This window comes from Scophthalmus maximus, chromosome 13, assembly GCF_022379125.1.
Source record: "Scophthalmus maximus strain ysfricsl-2021 chromosome 13, ASM2237912v1, whole genome shotgun sequence".
NCBI classification, from domain to species: Eukaryota; Metazoa; Chordata; class Actinopteri; order Pleuronectiformes; family Scophthalmidae; genus Scophthalmus; species Scophthalmus maximus.
The window spans coordinates 14,167,124-14,190,020 of record NC_061527.1 but is presented as its reverse complement, the minus strand read 5'-3'; the positions used below and the strand labels follow the sequence as shown (position 1 = coordinate 14,190,020).

At 42.1% G+C, this 22,897-nt stretch overlaps 2 protein-coding genes across 5 annotated transcripts; one reads left to right on the top strand and one right to left on the bottom strand.

Annotated features, from left to right (window-relative positions):
- Positions 1-181: 181 nt before the first annotated feature.
- Positions 182-5,304, bottom strand: mob3c (MOB kinase activator 3C). Of its 2 annotated transcripts, XM_035647045.2 has the most exons (4): positions 4,926-5,292; positions 2,904-3,514; positions 1,363-1,565; positions 182-515 (listed from the first exon to the last, which is right to left on the bottom strand). In XM_035647045.2, exons 2-4 carry the CDS (start codon positions 3,319-3,321, stop codon positions 486-488), a joined length of 651 nt encoding a protein of 216 aa, XP_035502938.1. In that variant the 5' UTR covers positions 3,322-3,514; positions 4,926-5,292; the 3' UTR covers positions 182-485. The 2 variants fall into 2 exon arrangements, with proteins under 2 accessions (XP_035502938.1, XP_035502939.1); XM_035647046.2 differs by lacking the exon at positions 182-515 and having other exon boundaries at positions 2,908-3,514; positions 4,926-5,304.
- A 3,061-nt stretch (positions 5,305-8,365) lies between these two features.
- Positions 8,366-22,345, top strand: elovl1b (ELOVL fatty acid elongase 1b). Of its 3 annotated transcripts, XM_035647044.1 has the most exons (9): positions 8,395-8,523; positions 9,475-9,533; positions 19,899-20,001; positions 20,094-20,284; positions 20,483-20,563; positions 20,662-20,718; positions 20,826-20,931; positions 21,271-21,407; positions 21,524-22,345. In XM_035647044.1, the coding sequence occupies exons 3-9, from the start codon at positions 19,932-19,934 to the stop codon at positions 21,851-21,853; spliced, it is 972 nt and encodes a 323-aa protein (XP_035502937.1). In that variant the 5' UTR covers positions 8,395-8,523; positions 9,475-9,533; positions 19,899-19,931; the 3' UTR covers positions 21,854-22,345. The 3 variants fall into 3 exon arrangements, with proteins under 3 accessions (XP_035502935.1, XP_035502937.1, XP_035502936.1); XM_035647042.1 differs by lacking the exon at positions 9,475-9,533 and having other exon boundaries at positions 8,366-8,523; XM_035647043.1 differs by lacking the exons at positions 8,395-8,523; positions 9,475-9,533 and adding an exon at positions 16,487-16,637.
- Positions 22,346-22,897: the final 552 nt, after the last annotated feature.

The window sequence follows — 22,897 nt, the reverse complement described above, 5'->3', positions numbered from 1 at the left end:
TCCACGTAGAGCGCATTTTTTTTTAGGTAAATGATCATGAGCTTTATTTACACATTTATATCAGAGGTTTGGCAGATTCAGTAGCACTGTGTGTGTGTGTGTGTGTGTGTGTGTGTGTGTGTGTGTGTGTGTGTGTGTTATGTGGAGCAGTGTATAAATAGACAAGTGCGATACTATCATCCATTTTTTAGGCTGCATTTTTATGTCAAACAATAAAATACAAACTTTGATTGATCAAAATGATCAACACTGTAAAAAGGTAAAACACAAACATATACATGCACAAGTAAAGTATAAAAACAGGAGATGTATTATAGAGCACCACCATCGGAGAAAGTGTGGTAGGTATTGGACCGACCCATTTATGCTTCATAAACCACTCATGCAAATATATGTTTAAAAAAGTTCTTTGTTTTGACGCTGGTGTTTTCTCACAGGGCTCAGACAACGTCAAAATGTAAACTCCTCTGTCCATGTGGTTTTGTTTAATTGCAGATCTTATCCGTCATTTCTTTCTGTAGGAAAAAAAAACACAGGACAAGTTAATATAAAAAGTGAAACCGCATGATTGTTGTGTAGGGCATTTTACACTTTCAATATGAAGAACATGAATTCTTATTGAAAGAAAAGAAAGATAGTGATCCTGTGGGACCATCAACAAAAAGAATTGCCTTGATTATCAAAGGTGGGACAATAAAACAGGGTCTGTTTCAAAAATTCATAAATGTCTCATCCCTATTTCACATTGCGAGGGGAATTACACAGCCAGAACAACATAATGATGATAACTGAAGCCTATTATTGATGCATGGAGAACCATTCTCCAATAAGCTCATGTGTGATAGAGGTCCCTTTATTGGAAAAAAGTAACAACTATACAAACTCTGTCTCATTACGACTGCACAAAGTCAGCAATTTCTCTTTTGTGGACTGTAGCTTCAAACCGAACCAATTTCTATAAAGCAGTTAATGAGTTTCTCTCATGATGGAAAACTGAGGGGGAGTGAATGCTGATTTCATCCCTAGTGTCAGCTGGAAAAGTATTGTTATCTTAGGCAAAACACGTGTCCATGTGTTTCATGCCCACAGTAAGACTGAGTGATCATGTAGCATGTGCAGCTTCTTGAGGAAATAGAAATGGCTGTCATTTCCTTTGTGCTGCACATGCACTGGCAAAGATAACCAACTGAAGAAGATGTAATATGTAATTGAGCATGGTGCACAGCCAGGTCATAGACTACAGGATGGCTGATATCTTCTGACAGACTGCCAGTCATGGGAGTGATTCTGACAACCCTCCCCTACCTTTCCCCTGCTCCCTCACTTCACCCCAACACATCTGAGGTCCCAATATCATCTCACCAGGGGCTCCAGTTCGGAGTGATCGATGAGGTTGAACTCTGAGATGAAGTAGTAGTAGTGCTTGTAGCAGGTATTGATGTGGGCCTCTGCGCCCATGCTGCAGACGCTGTCAAAGTGATGGATGTAAACATGCACAAAGACTCTGAAGAGACGGCTCAGGATCTTTTTGCACACCTGCTGGAAGTTCTTGGGGAAGGGTACGCCTAAAGTGGAGAAGGAAAATAAGTGTTACAGATAAAAAGAGACTTCCACGTGAGAAATTGTTTGATTAGATCTGAAGCAAAAATTAAACCATTTTTTTCATAATTGAAATCGATCATTTAGCAGATGTAATATTCTCTTATCATTTCTCCTCTACAGCATCAAACTTTGAGTCAATGTCTTAAAAATTGGATTTGCATGGACAATATCTCTCAGTGACAGGAGGTAACTTCATGCACAACCTAAATTCAGGTGCTGGGTTGATAAAAATCCATCAGTCAAAATGTTTTTTGTTGACAAACTGAAAAAGATTCAGATACAATATTTGTAAGTAAAAGTGCAGCTATATGCAGCGGTTCTAAACCAGGGGCAGGTGTACTTTAGGGGTGACTTCAGTGATTACTAAGGAGAATGTGTAAAGATTGTGGAGTAGCTCCGCTTATTTCACAAAACAGAAATGATGAAAAAGAACACACAACTAATTGTCCTGAGTCCTGATCAACCGACAAGATGAAGAGTAGTGGGGAAGATATCAGAAAGTTCAAATTCACGGCTAAAATTAAGGCGACAATTCGCTGAAATGACACATTTTTGCCACTCTGAAGAGCAGTAATACAAATTTAAAATTGACTAAATGTACTAAAAGATATGAGAAACCAAACCTAAGTATTGCCAATTGCTGGATCAGCATGTCTTTCATGAATTGGTGTTTTCAGAGGTGTACAAATATCCAACAGTTCCTTGAGGTTATCTCATCGATAGAAGTTAGGTACATATAAGACAAGCACCTCTGGGGGTAAATCATGCTGTGCTTAATCTATCCATCCTGCTCAGGGCCATGGGGGGACTGTACACATATTGAGCAGAAGGTAGGAAAACACCATGGACCAATATTTCAATCTATCACAGGCCAACAAAAAAACTAAACCCATTCACATCTCTGCAAACGTGCTTATTGTAAATTATCTCCTTGTCTGTGGTTAAATCCACAAAGAAAGGCTCACAGTTGATTTTATAAAAGGGCCATATTGGTGTCAGTGCTAACCATTGATCCACTGTGCCACCCCCAAGCTCATACCTCCATTACAGATGAGTTGAGGTGCTGATATAAGATAACACCAGGATTACCCGTTCATCCCCTTCTAAATGTCAGCCTTATTGGTTAATTAACCTCTGCTTGAACTTCCTCATCCCATTTGCAATGTTGATGACGGAGAGCAGTGTGGCTCTCTGGGCAGACACTGATGCAGCACAACATTAGCGTGGGCTGCTAAATGATGTATGAGGTTACACATTCAATAATGGCCTGTCGCCTTCATTTGTAGACTCCTCACACACACCTACTCTGGTGGGGAAGATGTCTTCATTGTTAATGAGTGACTCTATCCAGTCCATCAGCAAGTTCATGTACTTGAGAGCGGGCAGCTTGGTGGGTTTCTTGTAGTCGTCGCCATCCTGCCACCTGTACTCGTACCTCAGCCCCCCAGACATGATGGGACACGTGCGCTCAGTGCAGTACTCGCTCACTGTGCCATAGATCAGGTTGATCCTATTAAAGAAATCCACCACATGAACAGCAATCCAATCACTGATGTTCTCTCCCTCTGGGAGCTGAACCACTTTCCTCAGGTCCAGGCCGGACTTGAGCGAGGCCTGGGCCTTCTTGTAGAGTTCAAATCGCTGGGTCCCTGGCTCAAACCGCTTCCGTGGCCTGAATGTTTTGTCTTTGCTGAACACTTGTCCAAGACACAACGCCATTGACTTTGTCGTTTCCCCCTGAGATAAGGGGAGAATGAGCTCTCCAGAATGATGATTAGTTTTGAGTTTGATAGAGTGTGACCTTCCTGCGCGAGGGAACCAAGCTGGTTGCGGCTCTGAAATCAGGTCACCCAGGGTCCGCCTCTGTCAGGCGAAGAATGCAGCGTCCTTGTTTTCAGGTGGCGGGACGTCCCTGTGAAACAGAACAGGAGAAGTCAGCTTCTCAAGTCTGACACATCGTCTGCTCTGTGTGACAAAAATGATCTTATCACAAGATTTTTCATTCGCACCCAGTTATGTGGATTAACAACAGTTTCAGTTAACTTTGGGGGAAAACTGTCTGAAAGAAGTCAAACAAATATCAGACCATCAGAGTCATGCATATTTGAAAAAATCTATAGCATGCTGTAACTAAAGTGAGGATGAACAAGATTTTCAACACCATGTGAGAAAAAAGGTCCTCATGTGGTCTCCCTGCTCAGGGACAGTACTTCCACTCTCATTTAAAACACTGGTGTTTTAAAATTGATACTATCAGGGGGAAAAAGTCTGGTGTAAAAATACAGAACATGACGAGAGTCCGAGGTTCCCCTGCCTTGGGAAATGAGTCTTGGGATATCACATGACCAATAAATTATTGACAGATTATAATTATAATTATAAGGGGCTCAATCCATTGTGTCACAATGGCAACTCAAGTCTGTTTCTATTCAGTGCTTTGGAGGATTAGAGCATGTGCTGCCTCCATGGGTTTGACACTGCAGTCACATTCAAGTGACTGTGGTTGCAACATGATACTACATCCGCATTTGTGGAGCTGCCACTCTTAACATATCCTGTGGTCGCTTCTCTGTGACTCAAATTAGAAGAAATTTCTGTCTCTGCTTGTTATCATCTATACTCGCACAATAGACCAAGCGCTGATAACGGCTCTTTGCTGTGAACTTTCAGAAAACCCACAATCTACAGAGCCCTACACAAGTTTGTGAGGCTCATACGTCTGCCTCACTCTTTTTTGAGCTGATTTTAGTGAACAGTGAGGATGTAAAATGCACACAGCATTTGATATATGAGCAGGGCACTTTTACTTTCCATTAGCTTTCACAGTCCGCCTGATCCCAGTTCAAAACTCACCACTGGGGGAGAATGAATACGTGGTCATGAGATAGCTCTAAAAATGTGTCCATAACAAAAGGTCTTGTGTGGAAGGCTTCAAGTTATAGTACTTCACTCACTCCGCAAACCAAGGGAGACGGTTTCTTTCAAACATTAAGCTTGGACACTCATTTGCTGGAGGCAGTGATCGTGTATGTGTATATAAGGGTGACTGTTTTGATCTCTGCATGCCTCAACAGACTCCTGCGTGTCTGAAGCGTGTCTTATCGTGTACTGTGGTTGGCAGCACTCCGTGCATACTTTCAAGGTTTTTTATGAAATTTGCTTCGAATGCTGCAGACTAACAAAAGTCAGGAGACACAAAGGAAAAAACAAGCCTCTATGTGTAAAACACTGCAGGTCACAGAAACCAAAAATAATGGGCGAGACAGAGGGAGATAAAAAAAAACCAAGAGATTATTGAATGGAAAAACCTGTCTGCACTGTACCTGGCTGAAATCCTGCACGGTCTGGAGTGGGGTGGAGAGTCGTGGGGAGTTCAGGGAGGATTTGGGCATCGGATCTCTTGACATTAAAATTCCCTGTGGAGGTCAGCTCCAGCCGCTCTGCCCCCTCCAGCTCCTCTGGCTCTTCTCCCTCCCCGCCGGCCACTCACAGACCGAGAGGCTCCGACTTCACTCGGCAGCAGAGACAGCACAGTAAAGGGAGAAAAAGTTGTTTGGCTTTTCTTCCTGTTGATGATGTCACATCCTGACTTTGTCTACTGGGCCCTGCTGTTGCTGCGTCTGTGTGTGTGTGTGTGTGTGTGTGTGTGTGTGTGTGTGTGTGTGTGTGTGTGTGTCTGCGTGTGTGTGTGTGTGTGTGTGTGTGTGTGTGTGTGTGTGTGTATAGAGAACCTATAAATTGAAAGAGAAGAAGGGGCTGGAAAAGGTCTTTCCAAACCCCCACTCGGCCCTCCCCTCTGTTCCATTTCTTCCCCCGTCTTCTCATCCTGCAGGCAGTGGGGACAGCCCACTTGTCCCATCAAAGCCCAGCCCTCTGGTAAAGGTCCTGAGAAAACAACCCCTCCTCTTAGGCCACATATAGGACAGACTGATCCCACAAACATTTCTGGATGTTTGGCAGTCCATGCCTGCTCCTTTTATTTGTGAAGTCTCTGTAACATATCATTTAGATTCTTGGTCTTTTAAAGACATTGTAGTTGAAGCTTAAACAGAGAATGTGCTCCACACTAAAAATGCTCTTCAAAACAGACAAGAATCCACATTCAACAGACAAGGCACGTTTGACTGAACTGGTGTAGTTCCCACGTGCCCTTGAGGGCTGAGTGTTCTAATGATACCTGCCACAACCGTACCCATTGTCTTGAAGGTGAATGGGTGCCACAAAAATCCAGAGGGTGTCTGTTTCTATTCTGTGGAATGAAACACAACCTGCAGAAGTCGGCTTGACTCATTGGGACGAAGGAGAGAGAAAACTGTAGGATGGGTTAAAGTGAGGAAAAAGTTTCAGGTTCTAATGTTTAATTCTGCTGCTGATTGTACAAACTGATTATGCTTAAGGAAATGATTTTGCTTTTAAATACAGCTGCAGACATTTGGGTGTGTGGACTCAACTGTTAATGGATTATAGATTATTTCAGAGTTGACAGATAACTGTTGAGGAGAAACAGTTGTAAAAACAGTTGAGACAACTGTAATTAGATTCATAATGACATTTAGTGTTAACCTTGCTATGTTTTTTGCCCTGTTTCTGCAACTGCAGTAATCAAGTTGAACGGAAGAGCTGAGGCATTGAGGTTCCCAATTTTTGGGAATTTCTTTGCTTTCTTAAACTTTACCACAATACAACAAGATCTCTTTCACTGCTAAAACGGAAGGAGTCTAAACCCCATATCTCACAGCCTGTGGGTTCAGGATGTGTTGTATTTTAAAAGGTTAGAGAAAGGTAAGTTAAAGTACAGTATCTAAATTGTGACTGCTATTTCCTTGGAATGACCAGAAGAATGTGACCACAGATAAAGAGAAAAACATGCAAATCTTAATCTATACATACAGATTAAGTCATATCGGGGGTCTACGTGTGTGTGTGTGTGTGTGTGTGTGTGTGTGTGTGTGTGTGTGTGTGTGTGTGTGTGTGTGTTCTATTCTGGATTTCCTGAATTTGGATCATTTAGCACCTAGATGAAACTTCAATAAAAATAAAAATATCAAATCAAGAAAAAATAATTTCTGAGTTGCAATAATCCATCATATCCACTTGGGGTCACCATTACTGTGCCTTTGAATTGTGCTTTATTACACTACTCTTACCATCTTTAGGGCAATTAGTTAGTTATTTATGGAAAATAAATAAAATTATATTATTCTTTCATACTGGTAAAGGAAATATATGAAAATTCTAAGACTACACAAATATAATCTTTAATTAATTTGATTTCCCAGTCATGTTCAGTCATTAGTATGGATTTATTGGGAATGCTAATTGAATATTGTTTAGTATACAATTTAGTATATTTATATATGAATATTATATATATTGCATAATATATAATCAAAGTAAGAATCTGAAAGTGGAAGAGGAAGTTGTCAACTTACACCACTAGATGGACTATCTTGCCAAACTCATTTCATAAAGGTAAAAGCTGCTTCCTTAAAAAAAAGGTTATAGAGTCTTCATTCTTTTATATGCAAACAATTATATGAGCTCTGAACAAAAAGGTCAAAATGAAGATTAAATTGAAAACAGTACCTGATTTCATACACAAATGGTATTCAGATTTTTTTCAAAAACAATGTCGACATTCACAGGAAGTGTGTATGGCAGACGAGGCCTACAGCTGTCCTGCACTCAGTGTTACTGTCACCAGGAAATGACAAAGGAGGAAGTGCCTGCAGTCAGGCCTTCTCTTTGATCATCATTCAGCATAGTACGCTCAAAATCATTATTCACCAAAACCAAGCTGCCTGTCGCTCTGAGCCCTCAAACTGATCGCATGGATTCCAAGCAAAACAATGACGACGTTTACACACACACACACACACACACACACACACACACACACACACACACACACACACACACACACACACACACACTTTCATTGTCAGTTCAGTCTTTGTCTGGGTCTAGACAGTCAAACTTCTCAAACAAAGTCACAGATTTATGACAGTGTATATAAGGACTTCATCCACACACACACACACACACACACACACACACAAGGAAGTTTTGTTTATATGTACAGTAAGTTTTCCTCTCTGGGTACCAACTTCTCTTGGCTCTTGGTTCTAAACCACGCAGATGGATGATTTATGACCATGTAAGCGAACGGAGCAGGTGTCTAACAGCACATGCTGCTAAAACTTTGCTGCCTGCAGGTAAAGTATAACATTCTTTCTGTAAACGCTTTTTCAATTGGGGCCGTGTCACCCACAAGTGACACATACCTGAGCCGAGGTATGGTTTATATAACACCATGCTGCAGACATCTACAAGCAGAGCCTTGTCTTCTGTCATTCATCGATTCAAATCCTCTTTCAACACAAATGAGTTGTGTAAATGACGAGAGCAATGGAAGATGGAAAATAATAAACACGTGGAGGTTGGTTGCCCATGTGTGTGCTTCTAGTCGGTTATTTTACTATGGAAGTGTTTGTCATGTTTTTAATTTGATGTCACAAACTTACCTGGAGTCTTTGCTCGCTTCATATCAAGGGACGAAATGTAAATAGATTAATATGGATTTGTCAAATGTATATCAATGTTCCACACTGATGGTGCACCATGGCAACCGCACTGTACATCAACATCTAGGTGAGCACACCTTTGCCCACTGTCAGATCTGCTAGGACGAGGCAGCGGGGGCAGCGCGCACAGTTGACTACGTCCATATTAGGCGACGGAGCCCAAATGACTCCACCTTTTTTTCCCCAGCTCTGTCGAAGGGCTGGGTCGGTCGCGAGGAGGAGGAAGGTTTAGGCGGAAGCGACGAGGAAGCGGTTCAGTCTGAGCCGTTCATTCGCGCCGGGCCGGACCACCAGGCTGCTTTCGACGGATTCCACGGGGGGCTTTGACTCGGCACAAGTGAGTACCACTCAGGACACCGCGTGTGCGGGGGTCGTAACAGCTCGCGACGTGTTCACCTGCCGCGTCAGGAGGCTCTCAGATGCGTTCAGGTGCACTTTTTTAGTCGTTCTTCTTTCCGGTGGGCGTTGTTAGGGGCGCGCGTTTCCGCGGCGTCGCGTTAAAGGACTTTAATTCAAGCGGCGTCGAAGTGTCGTTCGTCCTGCAAACACTTTGTGTAATCTAACAGGTAGACTTCAGCACCACCGATTGATGTTTCTGAATGAAGAGTAGGGTTTGTGGGGGGTTTTTAACCCTTCACATCGTGTCCGCTGTGTCCCTCGATCCGAATGGATCATCTTCGACATCTGGGGTTACTGCCGGTCAACGTGTTCACCTGCGTGGGGGGGCAACGGCTGTTGTTGGCAGGTGATGACGTTGCCTGTCAACTTTGTTGCCGTCTGAGGTTGACATACAATCGATGGAGGAAAAAACGTCGGGGTGTTTGTGTGTGTGTGTGTGTGTGTGTATGCGCGAGTGCTTGTGCGCGCGCGTGCGCGTTCAACAGGTAGACTATGAATTATTGCGTTGTGCGGTTTCCGGACCGTGGATCGTAAATCGAAGCTCCCCTGCTGGTCACATGTTATAACGGTGTCTAACGGTCCTGACGACAAACGAACAAAAGAGTTATGTCTGTCTGTCTGTGTGTGTGTGTGTGTGTGTGCACTCACCACGCCAGGTGATGTGGTCGGGCTGCGTCAGAGGTGATCCAACCATAACTAGCACATAGTTGAATCATTTTTGACATCACCTGTATACGTCTTCTTGACTGAGCTTGACTTGCTCAGTGGAGTCGGCCAAGTGAGATGGTATGAGGGACAAAACAACAACGATGAAGATGTTTAACAGAAATAGTACTGAGGATTGATGTGGGCGACTTGCCTTGAAACATTTTTTGTTTTCAACATGCAGAATGAGAGAATCTGCCATGAAGAGGTCAATCGGGTCACTGGCTCATGGATGATGAAAAGGTATTTTTGGTTTCCATGGTATTTATCACATAAATCTATTGAGACAAATTCCCCCAGCCTGCTCTACTGGACTGATCGAAGCAGTCATACCTTTTTCATGTGCTGTTCACAATACAGGAGTAAATATTAACACACTTGTATCAAAGTAATGTTCAGTGTAGATACTGATAGTGTTTGTGTCCCACGCCTATTTACTCAATGCAACAGTCAAACTCCGCCTTCATTTCAGCACAGACAGAGAACCACGTCCAACTCCTTTATCCACTGAACAAATCGAGGAACAGATAAATGCTGTCGTTAGACGGTGGGATCAGATAAAATCGTACTGTTTCATACTTTAAATATTTGCACTGCTGCAACTGGCAAATGTTGAGATAAGAATATGCATATGTGAATATTTTTACAGTAGACCCTGATGTCCTCCTGTATGAGCAGAAAACAAGTACGTGGACTGGCCCGCAGTGAGGGACATGATGGATCACTACCCATGTGTTAACATGTAAACATTAGCCGTCGCTAGCGACTGCGGGTTGGAGACAATGACGGCCTGAAGGCCAACCAGCCCGCAGGTGGGTCACTGATACTAATGTAAACAGCAAAACAGCATTGTGCCTGTTAAATTGCTTCAAGGCTGCATGTTATTATCATTCCATCAGCTTCCCATGTCAACACCATCACTGAACTGAAACTCGCATTGACTGATACATAGTTGAAGCTTCGACCGGTAGTAATTACAGTGGCTGAGCAGGGTGTGTTTCTGCAGTAGTCCTCCTTAACACAGTTGACCACAGTCTGGTAGAGGAAAAAGTTACTCATTCGCTTTTCCGTTACAACACGCTCCCCCACCGGTCTGGTGTTTCGGGGGGGGGGGGGGGGGGGGGGGGGGGGGGGGGTGTGTCACTCTGTTACCTCTCATTGACTTGAATCACCGACGCACAAAGTGTAGTAAAGTCACTGTCACAGATCAGACGTCCTACAAAGTTGTATTTACTGTTCCCCCCGGTGTTTAAACAGCGCTTCACACTAAATGAAGATCAGTCGCTTCATGATCACAGTCTCTGGCGAACTGTTCAACCGTTTCCGTATTTGGATGTTGTCAGTTGATTCAAGGCTCATGTTTGCTTAGTGCTGTCTCTTAGAAAATGTCTGAGTGAGTTCATGCGATAATACAGAAGGAAAATCTCCAGAAGGTTTAACGGCGAAAGGAGTGGGTGCTCTACCTGGATGCCAATGTCTCGGAAGGGTTCCTGCTGTTTTGAACTTGTCTGACCCAGACATTCTCCTGCTGCATTCCTCACATCTGAATGCTCCAAATGGCTGTAAAGGTTTAATTGTACAGCCTTTTGAAGTTTTAAGATCAGCTCTGTTTTACCAGCTCTCTTATTGTTTTACTGATGTATAAGAAAACAATTTAGTTTTATTTATGTCAAGTTTTCCTTCTTTTTACAAACTTTATAAAAAATAGTTTTTAGTAAGAAACATACAAGTGTAAAGATACAAACCAACTCCAACCCTGTGTGAAGTGATTGGTGTGTGGCCTGAATATCGGCGTGTTCTGGTTCATCAAATTAGGAACCGGAGAAGAGAGACTTGCATTTTTAACATCATGCCAAATGTTAAGTCCAGATGATGGTTATGTAAAGTTATATTTGGTAAGTGTATAGTACGCTTCAACTATATGACTCAACACAATGTGGGTGTAACTTGTTCTTCTTTAAACGGTGGCCGGATGCGATGCAAAGTCAGTTTATGCTGCCAAATATAAGCACAGGCCTTGTTATGTTTCTTGAACATGTCACGGTGGCCTCTGGTGTTTATTTTGACCAGCATGTCTGGCAAAGTGGCCTTGAGTGTAGTTAAGTTTGTACTTTTGTCATTGAACTGCATTTTGTTTAGTTATTACTTAGTTTGTTAAATTTATATTTTTAATTCATGACATTTGCAAAGCTCTTAAGATATTTCAGCGCTGGGTCAATTCCCGTTTTTCTTGTTGTTGTGATTTGTTTTAACAGTGGCATTATCAGTTTTTGAAAAACTAGGAAGGTCAAATTGTTGCTAATTGTAAAAACTGGAATGGTATTGCAGCACAGATGGAAAACCAATAAACAGCATGCTGGCAGATTTGCAGATCATTCCAGATTATTAAAGAGTTTCCTGATTCAAAATAATAAGGAAAAGTTAACTTGCAGTTTTATTTTTGTAATCTTTTGTCAATTTGGTTACCAGTGGTACTTGCTTGTACCAAATAGGAGCAAACTAAATCCATTTAGTGCGACGTGTGGTCCATCTTTGAACCATGATTGTGGTAAAAAGTTTTACTGAGCGTTTCCGTTCAGACATCAGTAGGTTGTTTCTGGGGAGTGGGTGGTGTTCACTGTTTCGAGTGGGGGCTTGTTTGGTTTTTTGTCCCTCCTTTTTAAATACCAGATAATTGTTCCTCTGGAGTCGTGGCTTTGGTGTGGAATCCCTGTCGGAATAGCATGACACTTTACAGATGGCTCAAGTCAAGACTTGTCAATTTTTTTTCTTCTCACTCTTGGGCTGGCTCTCGCTGTACCATTACAGTTGGTCATAACATAGTACCATCCAAGTTTGATTGTTCAGAACTACATGTAAAGCTACATCTTTAATAAGAAATGAGATGGTCATACAGATTCTTTTTTTTAAATACAAACCCAACCTGTCCATTGTAAACATTGATCGGTTTACAGAATGGCTTCTTGGGTCAATTTTGACCTGTAGTACTTTCCGTGGCTGTGTGTGCTCTGTTTTCAGTGCAGTGAGGACTTATTGCAGACTTGTTTTGCTCACCTGTGGTTTGATAATAGGACAGAATTGTTGGCTTATTACTTGTTCGAACAAGCCGGTTTCTAGCACTGTTTAACTTAATTGTGGTGATGTCTCAATGCTCTTAGATTTTTGGCAATTACCTTTGAGTACAATTTTATCATAAAACAGACACTTGAGTTCTGAAAAACAGGAATTCCTCTCTAAAGTCGTAAATCAACTGGTATCTGTGTTTTTGCAGACCCTCTATTACACGTCAGTTTGTGGAAATGGACCCAAGGATGCCGCCGTGTGAACTCACTTCCCCCATTGCTTCTTGAACCTGCTGAGGTTGGCATTACTGTGTGTGCGTGCGTGCGTGCGTGCGTGCGTGCGTGCGTGCGTGCGTGCGTGCGTGCGTGCGTGTGTGTGTGTGTGCGTGTGTGTTTTGAGAAATCTGAGTCGTTGGTGGGTGAAACTTGCAGAGGGAACAGAGGGAGGGAGGGGCGTGAAGAGAACGAGAGCAGTGTTGAACTATCGCTCTCGTAGGCAGGTAGGAGGTTGTACTACCCCCCAACTACCACCACACACACACACACACACACACACACACACACACACACACACACACACACACACACACACACACACACACACACACACACACAAAATGAAGGGTAGATCATGTACACACGTCAGTCCAGAAACAAGTTCACCAACATTCTTGTTCTTTTGACTCATACGATAATGTTTAGAATTCTTCAAAGTGTGTTGTGTAATGAGGTTTAGCTCACTGCTAGAGGGGGGGGGGTCAACATGTTTGTCATTATGTCACTGGTATTCATTTGTATCATGCCACAAATCTGTCTGGAGACCAGTTGGAGTTATATGCTGTCACTGAGCCACTGTCATTTAAAAGCCCGATCTCCAGACAGAGGAAGATCTGTCACAAAAAATATTTTTGCTCAATACAATGTCACCATCCCAGGCATTTTTATTTTCTGATAGGGCAAAAGACAGATACTTCACAGATGTATTGCACTGTAAGCCCATAACATTACTTGAAAGAAGGTGTGCTATGAAGTCTGCTGAGGTCATTATTGATCTCAGTGGAAAATAATATTTTATAAAGACTACAAACAAGTTTATTATCAGATATTCCAATATACAGGAATGTCTTAGAACTCTTTACATGCTGTACTTTGTTTTTCATGTCTGCCAGCATATATACCAAATATGAAAATGTAATAATATAGCCAATGTTATTTAACCATTAAAATGTTGTTATGCTTTACCCTGCGTGTGTGTTGCTCCTAATTTTTCCAACCAGATAGATGCTCTCAGGTTCACACCCTGGTGAAGACCCTACATGATACGGACCTGTTTTTTTATGCAAAATTGGAATTGACATCATCAATGTCATGTGTTGTCATTGATGCCTGCTCCTACACAGAAATGTCATTAATCACATTGCATAGCTTGACCTGAGATTTGTACAGTGACAAGGCCTCCGCGGCAAAGTCTGACTCCTCACACCCGTGTGTCACATGCTGGTGGAAATTCTGGGAACCGTGCACATTCCTATGATGCATCTGCTACACATTTACACTTGATTGATAATGTATTGGATTGGATGAATTTATACAGTTTTGATTTACCAAAGTTATCATTAGTTAGGGGTTGGTTTTGGCATTTTTTCGGTTTACAGAATGGCTTCTTGGGTCAACTTTGACCTGTAGTACTTTCCGTGGCTGTGTGTGCTCTGTTTTCAGTGCAGTGAGGACTTATTGCAGACTTGTTTTGCTAGCAGACTTGCTCATCCTATGATGCATCTGCTACACATTTACACTTGATTGATAATGTATTGGATTGGATGAATTTATACAGTTTTGATTTACCAAAGTTATCATTAGTTAGGGGTTGGTTTTGGCATTTTTTATGTCAAACACACTTGAAATCCACATACAGTAAGTAGAGTTGAACTGATCTTCAATGGGGGGTGGTGTCCAAAGGTCTGCAAGGCTATACAGATTGCTAAGATGTACCCAGACTTTTGGACCCTACTTATTTGTTTCATGATTACATTATAGATAGCATGGTTAATCAGTATAAAATGTACAAATTGCTTTGTACTCTAACATGGGCAGATGTATTTTCTTTGGCATTGTGTCCGGGAAACATCAGGGTTTATCTGCGGCACGTATCTACAGTATTGAATTTTACTGACATTCCTTTTGAAGCACAAGGTTCACACCCTGCACCCTCTACACGACTGCTACAGCATCGACAAAAATTGAATGTTATATAATTTCTGTCTGATAACTTTGACTTTTACTTCACTAAAATTTGCAATGTCTCCATGCAGTTGATAAGAAAAATTAGGCTGGTATGAAGCCAAATTGATATTCAATATGCTCATAGATTTATGTAACTTAAAGTAATTAAACTTGTTGTCAACTTTGCCACTACCACCCCTCCCCCCACAAAAAAACAGCCCACTTGGTTCGATACAGTGCAGTGGACACCGGTGAGAGTATTTACAATTACTCTCTAACGCAAAAGATTCAGATCATACAGACTGCGAGGGTCTCTGTTGCAGCCTTTGTCAAGTCTCTTTTTGCTCTTCTGTTGCTCTGCAAGAGTCAATGCTGCCTCGCAAGTTTAAAACAAATGTTAAACGTGATCTGTAAAGCTCCCAACGTTTAAGCCGTTGTGTACTTTTCCGATTAGGATGCACAAACGACTAGTCATAGTCAAAAAAACTGAATGAAACCGAACTAGAGGGTTTTCCCCAATGCATTCCCCGTCCCCGCCTCCTGCTAAAAGACAAAGGCATTCATGTGCAGCCAACGTAACTACCTATTATTAGTGGTGGTGTTGTTAATGACGGGTGTATTACCTCTACCAAGGAGGTTACGTTTTCACCCCTGTTGGTTAGTTTGTCAGCTGGATTGTGCAAAAATTGACCTTCCCATCCTTCCACGAACCTTGGAAGGATGGAACATGGGCCAAGAAAGAACCCAATAAATGTTGGTGCAGATCTAGGAATTTTTCAGGGATCAATGCATGGATCTTGATGAAAAAGAATGGCAATAATTAGGGGACCGATATCTACGAGTGTGTTCAATTTGGTGCAGGTTTAGCTTATAAAAAGTCCAGATCTAGTGGATTTAGGTGTGGTTTCATGAAGGGACTGTTCTGTTGGGCCTTGGTGGAGGTATGCACTCTATCGGGTGCCCTGGTTTTCTTTGGATCCTCTGGGTGTGCCAGTGAGATCAGACGAGGTGATTCCCTCTTGCGGTGAGCTAAACCCCATTACATAACACACTTTGAAGAATTCTAAACATTAGCGTATGAGTCATCTCTTCCCTATGCCGCAATAGTTTTCTTTTCAGCCATTAGCCTCGCTATCCAGCCCTGAGTACACATAGTGGTATGACCACTCATGTTCCATTTCCTAACTCCGGAGTGTTTTTTGTTTTTCCTCGCTGAGCTATTGTGTTGAACACCTTTGTTTTGTCTTTGTAGTTCATGAATCAGGATGGACGGTAGATCTGGGCCAGATATTAAGCATATTTATACCTTGAAAAGGTAAATGAGCTTATATGGTTAATGCAACCCATAAAGTTAAAAATGGTGGTGGAAAGAATTGGAAACTACTCTGCGACTTGTTTCAGGCATCATGACACGGATTGTCCCACAACACAGAAAACGAAATGGAAGCTAGTTTTGGTTAATGGGTGTTGGCCAGTGAGAGAGCCAGTAAAGGCCACAACAATGGCCCCCTTGATGATAACAGAGTCTCCACTGATTTCTCGCCTGCTGCCTGTGAATAATATTATCAACCCACCCCCTCGGAGAAAACTTACAGGGCGACTCCACTCCAGAGTTGTGTGTGTTTCATGTGACGAGGAGACCTCGCACATGTTCAAGTCAGGGCGGCGCTCCAAAAAACTACCCGGCTGCATTTTTATTTGGGGCTGTTTTGTGCTGTGGGTCCAAATAGGGGCCATCTCACTCTCGACCCGGCTATTTGCTCTCTCTCGGACGCTAGCGGACACAGTGCTCGTTCTCTCTTGGCGCAGTGCCTCATTCCCTCCCTCTCCTTCTGTGAGCTGGTTATTCATCCACTGTGTGAGTCAGGGAGGGTGGAGATTCGGAAGACCGCTGTACCAGTCACACTTTGTCAGTTTACATTCTCATTCCCCTACTCTGTCTTTCCCTCCCTGCTCCTCCGTTCTCTTTTTGCTGCTGCCGCCTGCCTGCCTGCCTGTCTGCCTGCCTTATATAGTTTACGAAGAAGCCTTGCCCTGCGGTGACAATTCTTGTCTCGGCAAGGTAAGTTGATGGTGAACTAACTTACGTGTGGAGTTTGCCCACATGCTGAGCTCCTTGGTGTGTGGTTTTATTTCATTTTTCTTTTTCTTTTACTCAGTAGGTTCATTTGGTGTTTGAGGATCTTGGGCTGTTCTGTGTAAAATGTATTTCCCCTTTTTTTTAGTTTTAGTAATGGATTCCTGGCTACTCCTCTCTGATTTCCTTTCTTCAGTTTGTTCATCATTAACTTCTACCTCGTGAGCTTGAGTTCCCTTTTTCCATCCTTATGATTGGTGGACAAGGTTCCCCCTCCCTTTGCACTGTACTGTGTCTCCTTGGTAGATGTAAACCCACCACAAATTTTTTTTTCTTGTGGGACTTAAAACAAATTCAATTTTGGTCACAAGTACAGACCGGCATAAACTTGGGCTGCAACTAATGTAGACGGGTGCTTCAGTGGTCATGTGTCTGCAGCTACGTTGCATCACTCTGTCATGGGATTAATAAGGGCAGACAACTTTTTTTTAAGTTCCTGTCCTCCTGTGGAATTACTGTCAGTACTGCTGATATAGCAGAACAAAGACCACTTGAGATCAGTTTGTACTTGTGCCAGTCCAACTCGGTGGTATTGTACAAACCTTTTCATTTGTAAAGATTAGTAGCAGTTAATCGATAACTCAATATAATAATTGGCAAAGAAGTGTCAGAGCAGTGAGGTGCAGTAGCGACTGTTGGTTGTTCTTGTAATAATGGATTCACTGAGCTGGAATGGAAGGGGGTACATTTTCGGTTTTCTTGGAACTTTTATCTTCATCTGAGTCTTTTCGGATTCTGAAATATTATTATATTTTTGTTATTGTTACCATGAATTTCACACAATATCCCCCTGACAATCAGGTGTATTATTGTCAGTATTTAAAAAAAAAAATCCACTCCATAGTGAATCACATGTTGATCATGAACTAGATACTACTGTTACTAATATAAATTTAGATATTTGTGTTAAAAAACTTCATATAAATTTAGCCATACTTGTATTTAAATTTCAAAACCCAATCCTGCACATTTTGCTGTAGATTTACAAACTGACATAAAACACCCAATTATTGAAACTGGTTAAGGGAGAATTTTGGCCTTAAGATCTCCTCAAGATATCCAGCAAAATCAAATGTTTAAATTTAAGCCATGCGATGTGACCAAAATGCCTCACACACAATTCAAGGTCACCGTGTTACAATAACCTGAACATTACCACCAACCTGACTAGAGTAGGATGTAATCACTATAACTGTTCAGCATCTTTCCTCAGAACAAGACCTTGCACAACAGACACGATGGTACTCTTGTTGAAATGTGAGGCGTCTCACCGAACGCCTCATCGTCGGTTCACAAACCACAGCTTTTTATGTAAGCGTTTTCTGAAATGTCGTGTGTCTATTCTGTTCTTAACCACCACCGTTTGCACATACAACACTTAAGGACTGCGAGCTGACGAAACTCCAGTTTTCGCCATGTCAACAGGAGGAAGTTCATCAGTAGTGTCAAATGTGGCTGGTGTGGAATGCTGCGACTGGTTTACTGTAAAGCTTAACAAGAGAATTCACAGTGAAGATACACTGGTGTTATGATAATAATAATAAATTTCATTTATAGACCAGTTTACATTGCTAAAAGAGTTGACGTAGCTCAGTGACTAACAACTGACAAAGCCTGAGGTGAACATACTGCAGGGGTTAATCTACAACGGGAAGACGAATGTGAGACAATGTATCAATTTCATTTAATTTAAGATTCATTTTGATTAAATTTTTTTTTCTTCCCTTTTCGATACTTCTTTTGTTTTAACAAAGTTGGTAACGATTAGTTTGTGGGCTATTGTGATTTGAGCCAATTGTTTTGGTTTGTGTAAACAGGCCTGTGTGTGTGTGTGTGTGTGTGTGTGTGTGTGTGTGTGTGTGTGCGTGTGCACGTGCACTTGCACGTGTCAATTCATGTTTTCTGCAGCCAGTTTATTTCTAATGTTGTAAGATGATTTGCAGATAGAAAAATTCTCTTGAAATGGTGTATCCCATTTCTGATTTCTTTCATATCCTTGCAAATTACATTTCTTTGTCAGATATCCTGCGCTAATAAATTTTTTTAAAACGTATTCCAAAATCAGGTCGACATTGTCCAACTCGTTGTGGGCAAAATCCATAACTGTAGTTCACACCCGGAGTTTCTTTAAGATGGTTTTCTTTCTTGCCATTTGCTCAGCTCCCTACCCTCCTTCTATAACCTCAAATTATTTTCTTATAATTATCGGCTTAAGGAGGGCTGTGCTTAAGTCCTTGCACTGTGAAAACTCGCCTGCACATCAAACAAAAGCCCCCTCTGGGTCCAGTATGTTGAAAGGAGACCGCACCCTGCATGCCCTCTACATTGTGTCTACACTTCACAGTTTACACTTGATATGACAAGCCTTTGTCAACAGAAAAAACACGCAGGTCTAATAACCATAGCAACATTCTTCCGTGCAAGGCCGCATATCAAGGCAGTTGCCATTTGCAAAATGGTTCTCGTTATATTTGATGGTTTAACGGATTGAGTTTGTGATGGCGGTGTTCCAGTGATTGTGGTTAAGTGGAGCCTGGATATCTGTGTCAAGGTTCAGCAGTTTGTGTTTCAAGTTCATTGAACAGGAACTTTCACTTTCTTTTGCTCCCAGTTGGGTGCGCTGTGAGGAGCAGTTTGGATGTTTGTGTCTTCGCCTCAGGCTTGACTCGTGCACACAAACTGCTTGTTGAATGCCGCCTCCCTGTGGGATGCCCTCCCAGTTCCCCGTAGCACCTCCTTTCTGATATCAGGCCATGTCTGATGTCTGATGAGTGGCTGGAGCCAAGGCAAAGCATCCTGGGATTTTTTTTTTTTTTTCTTCGATGGGAGTGTTTCGTTTGTTGAGGGATGAACTTCGGTGTCCCAGTAATTGCATTTCAGTCTCGCTGAATCAGGAAATGTCACAAAATGCTTCTTCTTGAAGACATTTATTGGTCATGTGGGTGATCACCAGCAATGAATTAAACACACGTGAATTGTATTTGTGCTGCGTCTTTAGAAATTGTGTTGTAGTGTATAGATAACTCTGCCTGTTGCATTTTCGGTTTCCAAAAGTGCAACAAAATATTGTTTTCAAAAACTGAATGATATTTAACTTTAGAATTTCTGTCAGGGGACTGCTGGACGGATCACTGCTGTGCTTGGCTTTGACGAAGTGAAACTGACAATGTTTTTCTTTTTTTGCAGATAATTGGGCCGTAACAACACAAGACGGTTACCATGCTTCAAGGGATTCGGGAGATGGGCTTGCACGCCATGGATATCTATGACTACCTCGTGGGAGGATTTGGTAAGTGATTGATCGTGCAAAACTCAAATACCTTGGGTTATTTTTACCCTTGTTTTTAATGTCATGTCATCCTTTTTTTTCTCTCCCTCTAGATCCACGGCTTAAGGACTATGTACTGATGCAGAGTCCCATTCACATGTCCACGATACTGCTGTGCTACCTGTTCTTCGTACTGTACCTCGGACCTCGCCTAATGGCCAATCGCAAGCCATTCCAGCTAAAGGAAGCCATGATAGTCTACAACTTCCTGCTGGTGGCACTGTCGATATTCATCGTCTATGAAGTAAGAGACTGTCGTTCAATGTCTCTGTGAATTTCCAGCACTTCAGAAATGTTCACACATCGCTGCTGTCTGAATGGACACAAACTTGTGTAGTTTGGTTGAATTTGTGTTTGTACGGATGAAATTTGAAATTTGCTTATTAGCTAATGACTGGTAACTTTAATAGAGTGTTTTGTTCCCACGTTACCTGTCATTTAGTTCATGATGTCTGGTTGGGTCACAACATATAACTGGAGATGTGATCCTGTTGATACCTCAAACAGTCCTGAGGCTCTTCGAGTAAGTCACACATTCTATAATTTATTACCAATGGGCGGAAATCCTCTTTCACTGTGCACTGATATCCTGTCAACATGGGTCTGTGTTCCCCATTCTAGATGGTGCGCGTGGCCTGGCTGTTCTGGTTCTCAAAGATTATTGAGCTTATGGACACAGTAAGTCCGGTCTATTTTAACCCGACGCCTCGGTGCAGTTAGTCTTAATGCTCAGTTTCTGGTCAGCAGAGGTCGGCTTCAACTAATCAATATCTTCTTGCGGTCAGATCTTCTTTGTGTTGAGGAAAAAGCACGGCCAGATCACCTTCCTCCACATCTTTCACCACTCCTTCATGCCCTGGACATGGTGGTGGGGAATTTGCTATGCTCCTGGTGCGTACACATTAACTAAATCTTAACTTGTCCGAATTAGAAACTGATTAATGAAGAGACAAAAGCAGCCAGGGGTGTGTAGCGCAGTTCCATCATCCTGCATAACAGACTGTCAGCTGCAATGTTCTATGTTTTGGTGTCTACCTTGGTCTTTCTGAGCCCTTCAAGACCCCTTGTGCCGGCTGCCTGTAAAGTACTGAATTCTGTTTAATCATTAGTAAATTATTAATCAGTCATAAAAACCTCCATGGCCTCCACGTTCTTGATTTTCATGCAAGGTCAGCAGCTCTCTGGCTTCAATGGAGTCAGCCTAATGTGTTTTTGTGATTATTACTCCAGGGGGAATGGGATCCTTCCATGCCATGGTGAATTCTTCCGTCCACATCATCATGTACTTCTACTATTTCCTCGCTGCGGCTGGACCGCGCTTCCAGAAGTTTTTGTGGTGGAAGAAATACATGACCGCCATTCAACTCGTATGTATACCAGTCGTTTGCATTGTTCGTGTCCATGTTTCTGCTCCTAAAGCACCTAGGTGAGTTAATTTACATGTATTTGTGTGTTTGGCTAACTCCTGATGTCATCCCAACAGATCCAGTTTGTCCTGGTATCTCTCCACGCTACCCAGTATTACTTCATGGACAGCTGCGACTACCAGTTCCCCATGATCCTCCACCTCATCTGGATTTATGGCACCTTCTTCTTTGTGCTCTTCTCCAACTTCTGGATCCAGGCTTATGTGAAGGGTAAGCGGTTGCCCAAACAGGACATTAAGCAGAGTCAGAACGGCTCGGCTGTGCACAGTAACGGCAAACACCACGAGAACGGCAAGGGCGCCAACTACGGAGCCTCCAACGGCACCAATAGCTCCGCTCACCACGAGAACGGCAGCGCTCACGTGAGCAAGATGAAGAAGGCGTAGGCTCTCAGGTAGAAAACTCCCCAAAAAGTATGACCAACGAACCTGTTAAAATTACTACAGATTCCAAAGATAATTTTGGTTTTTTTCTTTTCCTGATTTTAATTTTTATATGTAAAACATGGGCAAAAGACGGGGTCAATGATTTCCACAGTTGGGGTCTCACATTTGGTTGGTTTGTTTTTGAGTTGTTGAACCATGTTGAACGATGTATGATGAGAAGATGTTTTAAATGCCATCTTTACTGATGTTGCAGACGACCTCCTAGTTCTGTCACACCGGTGACCTTTCACCCAACTTCCCTTCACTACTTATATCTCGACCCCCCCTGTGGACAGATGACTGTACAGTTTATTTCAAACTTGAAAAAAAACTTTTGTAAATACTTTTACAACAAACAATAACTAATTATATTGGTATGCTTTAGACTTTCTAAATTTTGTTACATTGTGTATTTAAAATAAAATAAATGCCAATAAATTTCAATTTAAATTATCTTTGTGTCAGGATTTCCATTGCCTGCTGTACGCGTAACTACTTGGAAATGTTTTCCGGTAGTTGTCAGGTCCTTGGGAAGACGGACATTGTGCTTTGTTGCCACAGAGTGTGAGCATTGCAAATGCTTGGGCCTCTTGTCTTTGCTATCTCAAATATGCGGAGCAAGTAGGAGGCAGAACAAGGGACCCATTCTGTTTTGTTTGAAAAGATTCATCATAAGAGGCAGAAAGCTGAAATACTCAGCTGGTTCATTTTGGGACAGAAAACATTTTTAATATCACGCAGCATAAAGGTGTTACTTTTGTATTCATTCGCCACGATAATGGGTATAAAATTAATAAACCACTAATCCAGAATATAAAACAATATCTATTTCGGTCAAATTACACACTGGAATACACAACTTTTCTTTAACCCAACCTACTTTGTCACAACTGTAAATTAACCTTCCTTAAACCTGCTGAATGAAACTGATATTGTGAATGGGAAATTGTTCAAATTGAAATTGGAGTTAACAAGTTGTAAAAAAGTATTTGTATCCTCTCAATG